The 17524-nt window shown below is 43.1% G+C and overlaps 1 protein-coding gene across 1 annotated transcript in view; it reads right to left on the reverse strand.

Annotated features, from left to right (window-relative positions):
- Positions 1–8639: 8639 nt before the first annotated feature.
- Positions 8640–17524, reverse strand: part of tmem178bb (transmembrane protein 178Bb) — a 78140-nt gene continuing 69255 nt past the window's right edge. The window contains exons 4-5 of the mRNA XM_020644660.3: positions 16022–16159; positions 8640–13516 (exon numbers count right to left, since the gene is read on the reverse strand). Coding sequence (XP_020500316.1) covers positions 13266–13516; positions 16022–16159 — 389 coding nt within the window. The 3' untranslated portion in view covers positions 8640–13265. The remainder of the gene's footprint in view (positions 13517–16021; positions 16160–17524) is intronic.

The following is a 17524-nucleotide window of genomic DNA, read 5'->3' on the forward strand; positions in this document are numbered from 1 at the left end:
CGTGACGCGGGATAACGCCGCTACGGGGCACCACTGTCGCTCTCTGAATCACTTATCATCACAAAATGATAAAAACACCAAAATAAACTCGAAGCTATGTTCAGCTGTCAGCGCAGTTTACCTGAAATAACAGTTAAAACAGCCAACAATAATATACATTTTTAAATTTGAGCTAATGCTTTGATAAACAGATCAAATAGGCCTAGTTAGCTTAATAAATATAACAGAATTAAATAATAAAGTAAGGTTTAAAAAATAGAAGTTGGCTAGAGTATAAACTTTGCTAAACTAACCTTTTTTGTTAACTATTTCAATGAATTAAATGTTGAATGGGTAACTGGTTGAATGTGTAAAATAGGCTTTAACTTTTGGGCCTGAATAGCCTACTTAACTTAGATGATGGGTAGCCATGCTGTTTAAATTGTGATTAAGATTATGAATAAACAGTTGTAAGACCTAAATAAATGGATAACAGTTAAAGTGATGAGCTGCAGTAGACAGAAAATTGATAATAGTTAGCTAACTTAGGCTAACTAAGGGTTGAAATTGTTGGCTTAAGGTGGCTAATTACTTAATATAGTTATCGAAAGTGAGCTAATAACTAGACTAATTCAAACAGGAGGCCAAAGTAATGGACACACAGTTAAAACAGTTAGCTAAACCTTCGACTAAATCCATCCCTCTTTTGCTAACTTTTAGTTGTTTAAAATCATTTGAAATCATTTGTCAGCGTAGGCTAACGGATAACAAGCTGAAATAGGAAGGACATGTTCCAAATGGTTGGAAAATTAACTAAAGTAAGGTAATAGATAGTATGACTACATTTGTTAATTTTTAGTTTACATGATGATTAATCTTTAAGAATGGTCAACTTAAGAAATAGTTTAAGCTAACAAATGAAATTGCTAGCTTATGTATGCCTATACATATATATGTATGCATATATAGGGATAATGTAGGCTTGGGATGTTTGCTCAGGTTGTATTCGACATCACACCATATTGGACTCAATTCAATACATTTAAAGACACATGTGAGAAGTCAGCCAGATAGCGTACATTTTAAACACTAGATGTCAAGGTAACATATTGCTCCTTTAAGTGCAAAAACAAACTTTTCAGAGATTTAAAAATTGCTGTGATGTTGAATCAGACCTCTTTAGAAAAGTTTCAACTCAGTTAACATTCAAGCTTTCATATCGGTTTTAGTACATTACTTCTAGACTTTGCTACATGGTGCAATCTAAATAAATGTTTCATTAAAAATCCAGTGTTAACATTTCCAGTGCGACATTATGTTGCTTGGATCCCAGGAGTCAATATGTGTCAAACATCCAGCCGCCCATACAGAGCAGGACTAATAAGTGAAAGCCGAGCAAACAGAGCTGCTGCAGGTCGTCTTTACATCCATCGCAGTCTTTGTCTCTCCTCCTGCAGGTTTCAATGGGGCTGTCATTTTATCACAGCCAGTGTTTTGGTGCACGACACCACAACACTGTCCTTCATATTGTTCAGACTCTCATCACCTGAGCTGACATCCTGTGGTCTCCATGGCGACGGCACATCAGTTATATTAGTGCACATGGTAAACACTGGGTACCTCTTTAATCAGGAGTGCTCAGAGGAGAATATGAGTGTGTGTGTGATCACACGGAGAGCTGCCCGAAAGACAAAGCTCAGGAGAGGTTCAGCGCCATCACACGGTTGAAACAAAGAGATCTCAATTTCTTCCCTAACCAGCAGATCATCCAATAGGCTTGAAGCATTTTAGCATCCTGCATCAGTATGGACTCACACTACCTATATATTTGATATATTTTCTCTCGTGTTATCATTTATTGTCTGTATGTCGCTGTGCATATTTGTCTTCATGAACATGCAACTCCAAACTGCTGCAGGGATTCATATAGTTGTTGCATTGAAGCACAGAGGGGAACACAGGACACAAAGTGGATAAGAGGAATACATTGTTAAAGGGTCATTAAGCATCTCCATCAGTGTGTTAATTTATGTGCATATGAGAAAGAACACAAGTTCTTTGTATTCTACTTTTTAGAGCTGTTTGCAGAAAATAAAGAATATCAGAATGTTATTCAAGTTAAAGTAAAGCTTGAATTTAAGGATAAACCACTCAAGTAAAGGTTACAGTGAATAAACCATACTTGTGCAAAATTTGCGTTGAGAAATGTGAGAAAACGAATCTGCACTTTAAGAAGAAACATCACATAACTCAGCTCGTATGTCCAAACTAACAATTCATTCAAGATGTCTGGATATCACAATGCCTCACAATACAATTGTGAGCCCCCCCCCCCCCCCCCCACACACACACACACACATACACACACACACACACACACACACACACACACACACACACTCTAGAGTCGTTCAGGAATCAGTCACATCAGGTCACTGAACGAGTCGGTGCAGGTCACTGTAAGCAGGGCGTGTCAGCGGCGTGCTGATTGATGAACAGGATATATATATAATGTATGTCATCTCACAGCTGAGAACTTCATCTTTAATGTGACTGAGAGAAGAAAATGGATGTCTGTGTCCTTCTGATAAAATGTTCTGTTATCTTCCACATTACTCTCCTGCGGACTCCACCTGCAGAGTCAGGTGTGAGACTGAGAGCAGGGTGGAGAGAACAGGCTGAGAGAAGGAGCACCCTTCACCCTGCTGCTCTGCCTGCAGAGTCAGGTGTGAGCCTGACAGCGGGGTGGAGAGAACAGGCTGACATTAGCAGCACCCTTCACCCTGCTGCTCTGCCTGCAGGCACTGAGATACAGACGTCCGCCCCGCCTGAAGACGCAGAGGAGGGAAACACGCAGAGGTCAGATGTGAGACCCGTGCATGGAGACTCCAGGAAGAGAAAGAAGAACAGAAGGATCAGAGGGAGACCTTTTGGACAGTTTAACACAGACACAGTGAGTATGTTTTTTTATGTTTAATGCTCTAAAGCAGTGGTTCTCAACTGGTGGGTCTGTACCCAAAAGCGGGTCATGGAGCCGGTTTCAGTGGGTCACCAATATGTGCCAGCGAAAAAATAATGTCAAAAAGAGTGTGAAGCACCTTGATGTTTATTTTGTTCAGTCAAATGGTTTTATACCATCTTAGATTCAAACTGAACAATTTTTCATTTAATGAATCTGATTGGTGGAACATTTTCAGATATTTGGGACGTGATTTAGGCGATTAAGGAGCTGGTGGAGGATCGTGAGACTAACCCAGATCGAAACAACTGTGTCTGTAAACGTCCATGTCATCAGCACCTTTATGATATACTTAGAAAGTGATCTGTTCTTTAGTGTTGAGATAAGGTCCTTAACAAACAAAAACATCATGAGTTATTATCTATTCAAATCACACAAAATGTGCAGAAATATCTGATCGATCCTCTATCTATTTTTGAGATTTCTACATAGCAATCATCATTTGGCCAATTACAAGCCTCCATTCCCTGTTCCCAGCCTCTATCAGCCAATGAGCCCCGTCTCTTATTAGGCCGGATTAATAGGATTCACAGTCACTGTGTTTGTTTACCAGAAATCTCCAACAGCATAGATTACATGGCGCTGTGAAGAAACAAATGAAATTGCTCAATCTGTATTTGAGACATTATTATCGACTCAAATTTTCCCTTTTCAGTTCGGCTGCAGTGGGATCGAACGGCGGAGCTGCAGCTCGTCCTCACACTGCTCTGGATGTTTGGGACTGTTCACCTGTGACCGGATCCTGAGCAGCTGTCAGCTGAAGGCCGTGTCAGGACAGACAGGTACACGTCTCTGAGCACACTTCATCAACTCCATCACATTTCTCAAAGGGATGGAAAAAAAAACATGGCTGTCCACTGTTCCTGAATCAGGAATAAATCATGGTAATTTAGGCGTACTGCGGACCTCGCATTAGTTGATATATTGCATTTTGGACCAATCAGTATACGAACTACTAGTTTAGATGGAGGTTTTTCAAACAGCCAAAGTCTGTACCTTTAAATGTAAATGAGCTGTGTCTGACCACGCCCCCTCTTTGAAAGGGCTTGGGTGTCTCGGTCTTTCTCGCACCATGTCCTATTGTTTCAGTGAGAAGGCAGACTCAGAGGGCAGAACAAACACCTAGCTGTGGGAGTGTCACCCACCTGGGGGAGGGGTTACTGCCCTTTGTGATGTCATGAAGGGAAAATCTCCAAACGGCCTGTTTCAGCACACATTTTCTGAAAAGTGGAGCAGGCAAAAGACAGAGAGGATGGACTTTTCTCATCATTGGGGGGTTTGTAGACAGACTAGAGACACATATTAGAGTTAGAGAAACATGGTGAAGTGGATTTATTATCATCTGGGACCTTTAAAGTTTCTAATATTCATTTTTGTGTTTTTTCAGATACATTCCTGCAGACTCTGAGTGAAGTGTGATCATTGCCTGCGCTTCAAACAAATGCCCCATTTGTTGTCTGCCAGTTTAAACTCTGAAGAACAGACGTGAACATTTTCACGACTTTACATCAGAAACAATCATTTCATCTGATCGCCTCTTTGGACACTTGTTTTGTATAAAGGTTGTTTTTGCTATTTTTTGCATTTTTAATATCACTTATTTATTGACATGGTGACATTTATCTTCAACACTTTGATGAGTGAGACCGGTTATAACATGACAGTGATAAATATAAAGGTTTATAAATATAAATATTGAAACTTTAAAGATGACAGGAAACAATCATCATGTGTTTAAATGCTCTAATAAGGAAAATGTCTCCACCTAGTGTTCAGACTAACACACAGCAGTCAGAGAGACTGGACTACAAAAATGTTTTTAAATTTAATGTAATGATAAATTAAACATTTTAGCCTTTATATCAGAGAATCAAAGAATAAAATGGTTCATTTGTACTTTTTTAACTGCTTACTGAAATAAAAACACCTCGGCAATATTTAAAAAAAATTAAGCTTCTATGTTGGTATCACCTTCCTGCTTGTTTAGCATCTCTCCCGTTTTTCCCCTTTTTATGGCTTCCTCTGGCAATCATATGTTTCACGTCACAATACTATGAACTCTGGGTAATTCCCTCACGATAAGTCTGCAGGTATGCACACTTAGGGACAGGGTGCATAAAGGGCTCAAAAAGTCATCTCCCTCCACTGGCTCCCAGTTACTGCTCACATCAATGATGATGATATTCAGGATGGTTTTGATGCTGATTAGAACTCTCAAGAACAGCTGCTGATGTTATGCTCTGTCAGCACCTGTGCTCTGCCTCTGGTCGCTCCATGTCAGCTCCTGTGGTCACTTCCTGTCAGCACCTCTGGTCACTTCCTGTCAGCACCTGTGTGTCTGATCAGACTTAGAGCTGTTTGTTTTCACTTCCTGCCGTTGTCTCCTCTCTCTCTCTCTCTCTCTCTCTCTCTCTCTCTCTCTCTCTCTCTCTCTCGTGTTGTTCTTACTCTCTGATGTTTGTCTTTTTGGATTAATGAATTGAAGAAGTTTAGAAATATCTTCATTATCCATAAAAAGATGCCAGACATCGGAGTATGGCTGCAACAATCCCGTTATTAAAGTGATTAATTTTTTTTATTATCATACATATTAAGATTGATTCTATAAAATGTCAAGAGAAACACTCATCATTATTTTGTTTGATACATTCTTGTGATCTTCATAAATGTTTCAAATAAAATCAGTTAAAAATCATATTTATAATTGAAGCCTTTCTGTATGTTTGTTTGTGTTGTGATAAAAATAGATTCTCTATGAAACAACCGGTCTGAGTAAGAGCCTCCGGTTTGGTCCTGCAGCTCCTGAACAGTGACTCTCTGCCGCCCCCTGCTGGCCTCGGCGAACTCAGTCCGGTGGCTCCCATTAGCCTCTCAGGTCTCCTCCTGTCAGAATCCTGTTAGGGGTTTCCGTACCACAGTCACTTCTGCTCTTTGTTTCTCTGAATTTTCAAAGTGTCTCTGCAGAGAGCTTCAGGAAACAACTACATGACATCATTTAAGTGCAGTGCATTATGGGAAATCAGGCTCATTTATTGACCACATGGGGGCAGCAGATGATGATTTATAGTTTTGACACATAGCAGGCAGGTTGAGGTCGAGTCCAAACTGAGAAAGCAGTCTGTTAGTGTAGACCTGGTCCACGATCATTTCTCCTCCTCCTTCAGGTTCTGACTTTATAAAACGTCTCTTCAGCTTCAGGCTCGTGTTTACAGTGAGGGAGGGTTTGTGACGACAGGAGAGACAGAAACTGCGGCACACTGACCGGAGATCTGTTCATCAAGAACATGTATTCACAGAAATCAGACCTCAGATCAGAGCTTTATTCTGAAGGAGACCTGAAAGGTTGTTTTAATGTGAAGGTCAAACAAGGAGACTCAGGGCGCACTCACACAAGGTGTTTCCACTGTATCATGTGTACATGATGTCCTGTCTTCACTTGTAGCTACAAATTGATCTGTGATTGGTGAAGTGACTGTGTTCATTTGTTTTTAAGATGACGCTGTACAATGTGACCCTTGTCTAATGAAGAGCAGGTGTGCTGCAAATGTCACCCGGTGAAGTAAAGTTATGGAATATGGCGCCCTGCAGTGTGCGAGCCGTCTTTGTTTTTAGGTGATTTCTTTGCTCGACTGCAGCACCTGCGCTCTTTGGTTTAGCGAAGATTTCAAAGTCCGGGGCGCTGGTGGAGCAGTGGTCTGTGTCCCATGTGTGGCGGCCCAGGTTCGAATCCCACCTGTGGCTCCTTTCCTGCATGTCATTCCCCTCTCGCTCCCTGATTTCCAGCTCTATCCACTATCTCTACATGAAAGTCGCAAAATGCTCAACAAAAAAAAAAGAAAAAAAAAAATATGTTCATGTCATGATCCGAAACTGTGCCCACCGTTGGACATCCAGCATCGTAACACCTTATGAGAGTTTAAAACAAGGAGCAGCCGTAAAGGTCGACTTTACTGTGGCGTGTTTGTTGAGAACAAAGCTCCATGATGGCGTTCCTCCTCTGTGCCGCTCCTTCCTGTACACACAGAGCTATGCGGTTAATGAGCGAGTCGAGTCATCCTGTCAATTAGTATTTATTATTCATATGTCCATGATGACTGAAGGCCTGCTGTCTGCAAGACGCTCTAAATGTTTCTGCACATTCTGAACAAGAATTTAAAGAGACAGAACTCAAATACTTTCACAGTTAGTGCCGGTGTAGGTACCAGATGTGCTCGGGTGTTCAGATCAGACTCTGGGTCCTATGCCTGCTAGCTACGTCATACAATATGAAGTTTTATTCGCGATATCAGGGCATAGAACAACACTTCCGCCTGCGACTATAGAGTGTTTCTGATTGGTTAAGCTTGCTGTTTCCATGGCAATGTTTACCGCCCCTCGGTGCCGTATGCGAACAGATAAGTCCCGCTAGCAGGTTAGCTGGTTAGTTAGCTAACACGAAATGTACTAGCCTAATAACCTTGTCATGCCGCAGTGAATGTAGTTTATATTTTCCACAACACAAACTACAAGATAGTTTTAGTAACAGTATAAAAATGTTAACAACGACAAAGTGCCATTTAAGAAGACACAATATAATTCGCAATGGATTGTGGGATGGGTAGTTCCTTGACTTTGGACGAAAATCATGTACACAGTCTTGTACCTTTGTCTTTTTTCAGTTTTTTAAAGCCGTTTTGATGCCAAATTAAATGTCCTATCGTCAGTGGGCGGTCACTGTTGTGCTCAAAGACCCACAAAACCGTGAAAACTATAATTTCTCTGCTCATATTGTGACTTCACTAACAGACGCAGGACCCCGAGTCGATCTGAAAACCCGAGCACATCTGGTACCTACACCGGTTAATCGTTATCTTTCTGACAAGGCGGCAGATAAAGTTGAGAGTGAATGAAATGCTTACACTGCGGCTGTGCTTTAAAGGAGGAGTTAGTAGAAATGTTTGTAAACATTCAAACTGGGCCCCTCCTCCTGGGCTCATCTCCCACCAGAAGTTCACCCTCTCTGCAGGACATAGTGTGTACGTTTACTGCTTGTACCTACACTGCAAGCTAACGCAAAGCTAGCAAAAGTTAACTGCCGGTGTTTGCCTGTCCAACAGGAAGCAGAACAACTCCACGTCCACGGGTAAAAAACAACACAAGGTTTACCCCCGTTTTAGAACGAGCTTTATCCACTTGGTGTTTCTCCTCACTGTGATTATATTTTCTCTTCTTAGCTGCTACGTCCACGTCCGTCATATTCACCGGTTTGAATGGCGTCCAATCACTGAATTGTATCCTCTCCTAAACTCACCTGCTGCGCTGTCATTGGCTGGAGGAAACACACCAGCTCTGCCCAGAAACGTCCCGAGTCAACCAGAACAAAGCAGAACAGTGAAATCCAGTCAGAGGACAGAGTCTCTGCATACACAGTCACCACCACACATGTACGGAGGCCCAGAAGGGACGATGGAGCAGCTTTACTTCAGGAGAAGTCTCTATTTTACTTTGAAGGGACATGATACTGACTCTGTCTTTAACTTACCGTCCTAATAATCTGACGAAACCAAACACAGCGGGTTATATTTTGTTATTTTTGGTCCTTTCTGACACACTAACCTTCGTTTCTGTCCCGTCACTCAGAAATGACCACAGCAGCAGCAGCTTTAGTAAACACACTGACCAGATTTATTTTGTGATTTTACATTCCACAGTAGAACATTTCCTTTTTTTTCTCCTATGTTATGTTTACTGAACAGACACGTTACTGATGTTAAAGGTTGATAGTTTGTCCACAGTGGAGGCTGCAGTCTCTCTCTCTCTCTCTCTCTCTCTCTCTCTCTCTCTCCCCTCTCTCTGCATCTCTCTGTCTCTCTCTCTCTTTCTTTCTCGGCTCTGCGTCTCTTCGTCAGCGAGGATGGCGAGGGTCTGGTGGGTTGTTATGAAGCTGTTTGAGTTCTGCTTCGATCCGTCAGTCTGAGTTGTTGCTGAAAATGTTTTCTGATGTCCTGCAGGTCCACGTCTTTGAATCTTTGCGGGTTTTCTGGGATTTCTGTCGGTCTACAATCGATGTGTTGAAGGAATCATCATCTGAGGAGAACATCTTAGAAGACCTCACTAAGCAGACAGATAAATGAAAGGGGTGTGTTGTGACTTAAAGCTCGGTCTGTGTTCGCGTTCAGGCGTGTTAAGGCGCTTGAACACCGTCGTTCCCTACAAGCTTTCACACCATCAACAAATTGCAGCTTTTATGTTTTTGGACTGATGTTTTAGGACGATTGGCTTTTGATGGATAGGCTGGGTCTTTGTAATATAGCATAAGTAAGGTCTTTTACCTGCTTTTTGTAACATAACAATGAGTATGGTCTTTTTACCTGCTCTTTTGTAATGTTAACAGACAAAGAGTAAGGTCTTTCACCTGCTTTTTGTAAAGTGTCTCGAGATAACGTTATGAGTTGACGCTATACAAATAAAAATTGATTGATTGATTGAATTGATTTACAATCTGGCACGCTCCAGAGATTGACCTCGGCGTCTGCTTTGGAAACAGAGGCATCCACTAGAGGGGCCGGGCGCCGTCCGCTGCCCCTCCATGTGGTCATCAGCAGCATTATGAGCGTGTGTCAACTCTAACGTCTCTGGTTGTGTGTGTGTGTGTGTGTGTGTGTGTGTGTGTGTGTGTGTGTGTGTGTGTGGTTTCTGTAATAAATACACACTTTAAAACAGATTTTTAATAGAATGACGAGTTTTGAATGAAAAAGCAGCCACTGACCCTCTAACGTCATTATTGGTGCGGAGATAATGGTTTGATTATCTGAGGAAAGGCGGGTTTATGAAGAGGGCATTATGTAATCATATAAGATGATGTTATTATAAGATGAATCGCTGGCCATCCTACGCAATCTCTCGTCTGAAAGGAGGCTCAGAGGAATCACGATGATGAAATCAACCACAAATTAAAGATGTGAGCAGCAGGAGAACATGATGGGATATTATTATAATTACATTATTATTTAACATCTGTGGTGTCTGTTTGCCCTGCTCTCTGTCTGAAAGGTGCAGCTGGAAACACAAGAGGTTTTTTTGAACTCTTTGAAGAGGCAGAGAAACGTCTTCACACAGCAGCCGTCCCCTCAAAATAACCCAGATAACCTCTGACACTCTTCACCCCTAACATACTCTCTGAATGTATCTACAAGCAGACGCCGTTTAACTCCATGTGTCCTCTGTAGTATTTAGACTGAAGAGGAAAAGACAGGATCTCGAGGTCATCAAAACGGAGGGCTCAAATTCAAACATGCCGTATTTCATTCTTGTCTTTTCTCTATCTTCTTAAATTGTCGGAGCAGGTTAACGCCAGATCAAACATGCGACATGTCGGTGGTATTCTAGCTTTTTACATTTTGGGGATAACTGCATCCACAGGTTCGCACTCGGTTGATTCATGAAGTGGGACAGTAAGAAGCGCTTTGTTTCACAGTTAAAGAGAAGTCTGTCTCCGCTGCACTCAGACGTCCGAACGCTGTGTGGCATTGGTGTGAATGCTGGATTGTTGGTTTGTGAAGTTACAGAAATGGTCGGACATCTTTATCCTATCTGATCGACGTGAGAGTCAGGTTTCTGGAACGAGATGTACATGACTACGCTTCATGCCTGGACCGAGAATTTTCAAAAGTTTTGAAAACTTCTGGACTTCTGGACCCGTCTCCTCCTCATGTTCACCTCTCATGTCTGTGAAACCTCTAGAGCAGCTTGATATGATCTTACTGATCTGATAACTGGTGTCAGTCAAAACCCTCATTTAACTCCCCCCCCCCCCCACCATGTGCCCACTTTCTTCTGATTGGCCAGCTCTCTGAAAGCCTTCTGATGGGCAGAACGCTGCAGGGCTGCCAGGGGAGGGCTGCTCTCCAGTGCTGGGAGAAGAGAGTCTATGTAAGAGGTTTCAGCGGCTTACGTAGAGGCTTGAAGCCGTCTGGTGAAATTTTTGGTTTCATATCGGGGAACTATGGCGTGATTTACAGAAAAAGGCCTTTTAGCGCCCTCTGACTCATCCTGGGATTACCCCAACGTGTTTCCAGCTGAAACCTGGCCTACGTTTAGCATGGGCAACATTTTTCGTTACCAAACTGTAGTTATGTGGATGTTTATGTTGTAATAGTTTCTAATACCTTTTCTAAACTGAAGACATAATCTGAGTGAAGTCAGCAGCGTCTGACTGACGCAGCTGAAGACATAAAGCAGGTAAACCGTGGATGCACACATGTACAACTACCACACCCAACTGGTCTGAAAGACTGGTGCTGATTGGTTCGACACTTCCAGGATAGATTATTATTATTTAACGATTTACGTCTCATTTCCACTCGCGTGTGTGTAGGGGGTGAAGTCAACCGGAGGTCTGTTCATTCCTACGTCATTATTATGATACCCGATGTGTCAGTGAAACTCCCCCCGTAATATTTAAATCTGGGGGGGTGCGTCGAGTACGTTGAAAAACATGAACTTCTGCTGTGAATTTTAGGGAGACGGTACGGCAGTGTGCTAGCACAGCTAAATTATGCTAAGAGCTAATAGGCTATTTCCTTCGATTCAGTTGTCGACGTTGATCGTAAAGAGAGTTTGCGTGATTCAAAATAACGTCTTTATCCAGTTTTAATGTTAATGTAATAACATATGCTTATTCTTTGTATACAGTTTTATCGATGTGTTAAAACGGACAGAATTAGCCCCTCCCCCTTTCCTCCAGGAAGCTTCGATCAGATTTCTATCCAACCTTAAAGACATGCACTTCCTTGAGCCGGACACTAGGAGGCATCATCTGTATATTAACGGATCTACGGACAGGAGTCACATACGTAAGTGGAGGCGTTAGTGGATGTGTAATTTGTTACTTCCTGTAGCATCTTGCTAACTTCCTGCTGTGTTTGGTCCCTAGTTATTGCGGTTTGATCCTCGTCTCTACTGTGCATAGAAATATTCACCCTCCTGTTGGTGTGTGTTCTGATGTCTGACTCATGATTGTTTGCAGAGGCCTCGAGGATTCCTGCAGAAGCAAAACTTTTCTTCTTCAGTCTCTCTGGACTGAAACCTTTTGAACCTTGTGCTTTGATGCTGTTCTGCTCACAGAGAAACCTGCTAGCGCTCCACTGTTAGCGACAGAAACAGATGTATGTTAGGAGGAGGTATGGAGCTCCAGGAAGCTAATCTGTAGTTTACTCTCATCAGGTGAGGTTCAAACGTCGCTCCGAGCAGCAGAACTCAGAGTCTCTGCTTTCTTTAAAAATACTCCTCTTGATCTGCCATGTCTGCTGGGAATCTCCAGAACAGACGAAGGAGTCATTATTCAGGAAACGCCACGTCTCCGTTACGTCTTCATCGTCTTCTTCCCGAGGCAGGACGCCGCTTTGTCACTATGATTCATCTTTACAACTTTTTTCAATAGAGACTGCGAAACAAACACCTCCCGCACATACACACTCACACACACATTTATCTCTATGACTAGAATGGAAAAAATCAGACAGACAAAACGTTTGCTCTGAAGAAACGTCCACAGTTCGTTCACTACGTGACGGGTTCAGTAAAAAGGAAACACTTTGAATCAGAGAGGAGTGAATGTATAAAATGCTAAATGGAGATACGGGATCATTGGACGATTTGGAATGCATCTACACGGGAATGAAAATGGTCCAACATGACAGGTCCTGGTTGTCTTTTCTCTGGAATATTCTGTACAATAATGTACAAGAGAGATGGTCCCTGACCTCTTCAACGCCACGATGTCCCCAAAACATCCAAGGGACCAAAGTGAAAGTCAACGCATAATCCAACCCAGTGAGTTCAGAGTTTGATGTTTGGTCCTCTTTTTTCTGAATTGACCACAGGAGGCTCCACAAGGCGAGTCTAGGAGAAACCTCCTCAAGATCTTTAATCGATCAAACGACAGTTTCCCTCCAATCCTGAGTTCTGCTTCTCCCCGCAGACGAGTTTATAGAAGCCTCTTCACGTGTCCACCATTTAGTCCTTCAATGTCCTCAGAGAGTTTCCTCTGCAGGGTTTCTCGGTCACGGTCCATTTCAGCGTCCACGACAACTAAACAAGCACAACTTCAAATGTTCGATAATATTTCTTCAGTTTTTTTCTGTTATTTTCAAGATCATCAAGACAGCCATTTTTAAACACACACACAGATAAAAAAAATACCCAGGAGAGACTGGAGATGATTGGATGGATGAAGACGTTGGACAGTTTTTCTGTTTGTTGATTTTGGGGGTTCAGTCGGTCGTCTTTAGCAGACGGTGCCGTTCTCCTGTCGGGACTTGGGGCAGGTGGATCGGGGTATCGGCTGGACGGAGGGGGCCAGGGTGCAGAAGAAGCCGGCGATGAGGGTGAGGCCGAGGCCGCCCCAGGCGCAGAACATGGACCAGCCGTAGCCGTGGCCGATGTCGTCGGGCAGACCGTACAGGTACCGCGGATAACGGGACAGCTCGAAGTTGATGCCGGCGACGCAGGTGCAGAGGGAGATGATGCAGAAAGTTCCTGAAAGGACAGAAAAAAAGAATTGAACCTTTTTTCAGTGTGAGAGAGGAAACAAGAAAGACATCAGCTCACATCAGAGACCTAGAAAAGAGAGTCAGGTCTGAGACTCGCCATGGTGTCCACGACTAATTTATATTCTACTCATTCTCTTCTTTTCATGCTGCAAGTAGTTATTTAGAAAATATGAAACCTGGGTCTGTCCTACCAACACATAACGGATCACTATGCAAAGTTAGCATGCTGAGGTCGCTCCTCACGTCCCGGTGTCACAGAGTTTGTTGTGTCCATTTTTGTTCAAGCTAACAAACCTTGAACCTAAGAAGTCGCTGAGAAACGTGATCTTTACAGCTGAAGGAGAGCTAAGTCTGAGAAACTTCACACAGAGAAGAGTTTCTGCTCGTTTGTGATCATCACCTCATGAAGATGCTCTTCCAATCAGTAAGATGTGTAGTGAGTTAAATGATAAAGTGAGCTTACTATATGATCAGACATTAAGGAAACATGCTATGTTGACGTGCTGGCTTCTCTGACAACAATGCAGCAGCCAGTATGTCCTCCTTCTCACTTTTGATTCTGCTCCTGAATGCTCTGGATTTGTTTGGATCAGAGAAGGTAGGCAGTTTTAAGGCACCCCCACATAGTGGTGGGCGATATAACGATCTTAGATCGTGAAAGATTTTAATGTGCTGACGATCTGCCAAAGTAGAGAGATCGTAGAACCGGGCTAATGTGTTTATTCTATCATGCTGCAGTTTAAGCTCCGACACAGACGCGTCTCTCCCTCTTTTGCTCCGAGCAGTGAAAACGAAAACGAAACTTACTGCAGTACCCATTTCAAACACTCGTTGTCAGAGTTACATGTTGCACGGATGCAACCAAACACCAGATCCTTGATCAGAAGGGTCTGTGTTGACAGAATACAGATTATGGCACAAACCACAATTTTTTTCCAAATGACCCCAAGTCGTTCTGATGAGAACTTAAATGTAATATTTCATGAAACAGACAAAATGGTTGTTGTTAAGTACATGGTTTGGTTTAGGTAAAGATCTTTGCTCATGCTGAAATAGTGCATAGATGTTTATTTAAAGGGAGAACAGCTTTTGTCTTGGATAGTAAAAAGTCTATTTTAGGGATACCTGCAGTAAAGATAAGAGCGAGGAATTGTGTGTGATCTTTGAATAATTAGTTATCGAATGTAGAACACACAAACATCTGCAGAAACAGATCACATGTAGATCAGCATGCCACCACACCATGGCCTCTCTCACAGGGCTCACATCATACATCTATCTGTGTTTGTTCTCTAGTTTCCCTCCGTTATGTTCACTGATGATTCCTCTCCTGTGGACTGTCAGAGAAGCAGACTCCGAGTCTGGCCTGGTTTTTGGGGGCTGTGCGTTGCTGCGGGCTGCTCTGCTGTGATTTGGACGCTGCAGACTGACCCGGCTTATTTCTGCTGCCTTCACTGCCAACAAATATAATTGACTTTTTAATTGCCTGTTCATTATACAACTGTAGGGCACAGCACTAATCCAACAGCCGTCATAATCGAGTGTGCAGCCGCCGCCTGCCAGAGCTGTGCATGTCATAGCGAGAGAGAGTGTGTGTTTGTGTGTGTTTGTGTGTGTGTTTGTGTGTGTTCAGAGTTACTACTGACTGTCCACGGCCAGAAACTGGGACACGCAGGGCTGTGTGTGTGTGTGTGTGTGTGTGTGTATGTGTGTTAAGGGCTGCGGGGGCTGAATGTGCACACTCATACACTACACTTTCATTCACCAAGAGAAATCAGCACATGCACACACTCATGCACGCACACACACACACACACACAACCCCACCCACACACACTCAGATCATGTTTCAGTCGTTATTTGACTTTTGTTCTGCGATAAAGCTTTAAGAATAGAGCTCTACTTTTTCCCTGAATATGCATCTTGACACCGTTGTTCAGTTGGTTAGCTTAGTTTATCTTAGCCTAACCGAGCTAAGCTTATTTTAGCTTAGCGTAAAGACTGAAAACAGAGGGAAACAGCCTCGCTTCATCCAAAGCACAAAAAGCACCACAAACCTGTGAAGCTAATCGTGCGTCACACTTAAGTCCAGCTCCTGCATATTTTATGAATGAGTGTTTGTGTGAGTTTGTTGAAGGAAGGTTAAAGAGGCTCACTGTGTTTCAGCTGATCTGAAGAATGACTTGCTGAGGACAATCCTCGTCACCATGAACTTCTTACTCATCTCTAAATACTGCCTTAACGTGTGCAGGTGTAAACACGCTGTGTGGACGCTGTCAACTTCTGTGAAATGGTTTCTCTCCGATCAGAGGGAAAATGAGTTAAACTTTCACATTTAGAATATTTGTCCCTCCCTGCAGGTCTCTTAAATGAAATGTGTAAAAACAGCTGATCAATGGAGGCTCAAAGGGAAATAAATGAATACATGCAGAGTTAAAGTCTGAACGATCTTTCTAACATTAATAAGATGGTGAATCCACGTCTGACTCACCTCCCATGAGGAAGAGGAGTCCGGCCACGTACTGCATGAGTCCTCGGTCCCAGCAGCAGCCGAGCACGCCGATGACCCAGCCGAACAGGATGATGGCCACCGCCATGCCCATGAAGCCCGCCGTCATCCTCCGCAAGTCTGAGGGCACAGGAGAGGAAGAAGAAGAAGAAGAAGAGCGGTTACACATCAGGAGAGAAATGTGTTCTGTTCTCTGTTTGGTAAGGTTTATTTTCTTTCTCAGCAGCTGTATTTGTGATGATAAAGGTTATTGATAAATGTTAAACTTCTTATCTAAAGTCCTGTTTGTTAAAGTCGTGGAAACGAGGACAAACAGGAGGACGAGCCGGAGTGGGAATGAGGTGATGAGGACAGCAGTTTGCTCTGCAGGAGGCTAATGACAACGACAGCTACACGCTGAAAACGCTCAAACCAGAGGAGAGAAGAAGAGCTCGGAGCAAAAGCAGACTCCCCCCGCACCAGAAGATTAAAAGTCATGGCTGAAGAGCGCCGTTGGGGGACGGGGGGACGGGGGAGTGAAGGAGGACTCGGGTAGAGGGTCAACGAGAATAACAACGACACACCTCTCTACCTGCTCAGGTCTGAGCTGGATCATTTTTAAATATCAGGTTGCTTTCTCTTCACGTCTTAATGAGGTGCTGCCGTGTTTCTGACAGTGATGCGGCTCCGGGTGAGTCCTTGTCCCCCCTCACAGTCCGTCTGTCAGATCCCATCAGCCGTCAGCTCGTCTCTCTGTCAGGACTCACATCCTGCAGGTCACCAAGGGGCTGAAGGCCTCGTGGTGACCTCCAGAACAAACGGCCTCCTGGGTAATGATGATGTCATTTGTTCCCACGGGATATTACCCCAACCCCCCCCCCCCTCCCCCGCCCTCTGATTATGACCCATCAGCTCCCTTACCCATTATTACGTTATTATTACTCGACTTAGCCTCGTTATTTATGATGACCCTTCAGCTGCACGGACGAGAGAGCAAGACGCCAACCAGGAAACAAAATAATAATGTGAATATTTTAAAATAAACATGATTTATTATAATAAATACATAATACGTTTCTAAATAATAATTTAAAAATAATGAATAATCAACAACAGATATCATTGGTCAAGAGAGCTAGCATCAGCTTAGCATGTTTTCAAACCCAAACGGAGTCCTGTAGGAGATGATACGATAAGATATGACACCACATGATCTACCACAACATGACATAAAACGGTGTGATACGATATCACCTGACACAAAATTAAAAAATGAAACAATACGACTCAATATAACACGACTCAATATGAGACAGTGAACTTGTCCCTTTGGGTAAATGAGTGTTGGTGTTTTTGCGCTGCCTGCTCAGAAGAATCAATAAAGAACAGTCTAACAACAGTCCACGTGCCGCAGACACACATTGCACATTACCGTCAATGTGAGGAGAACTGGGAGCAGTCTGCAGAATGCTGTTCAGGAAAAGTGTCAGAAAGATATTTGTAGAG

Source organism: Labrus bergylta, chromosome 23, assembly GCF_963930695.1.
Source record: "Labrus bergylta chromosome 23, fLabBer1.1, whole genome shotgun sequence".
Lineage (NCBI taxonomy): Eukaryota > Metazoa > Chordata > Actinopteri > Labriformes > Labridae > Labrus > Labrus bergylta.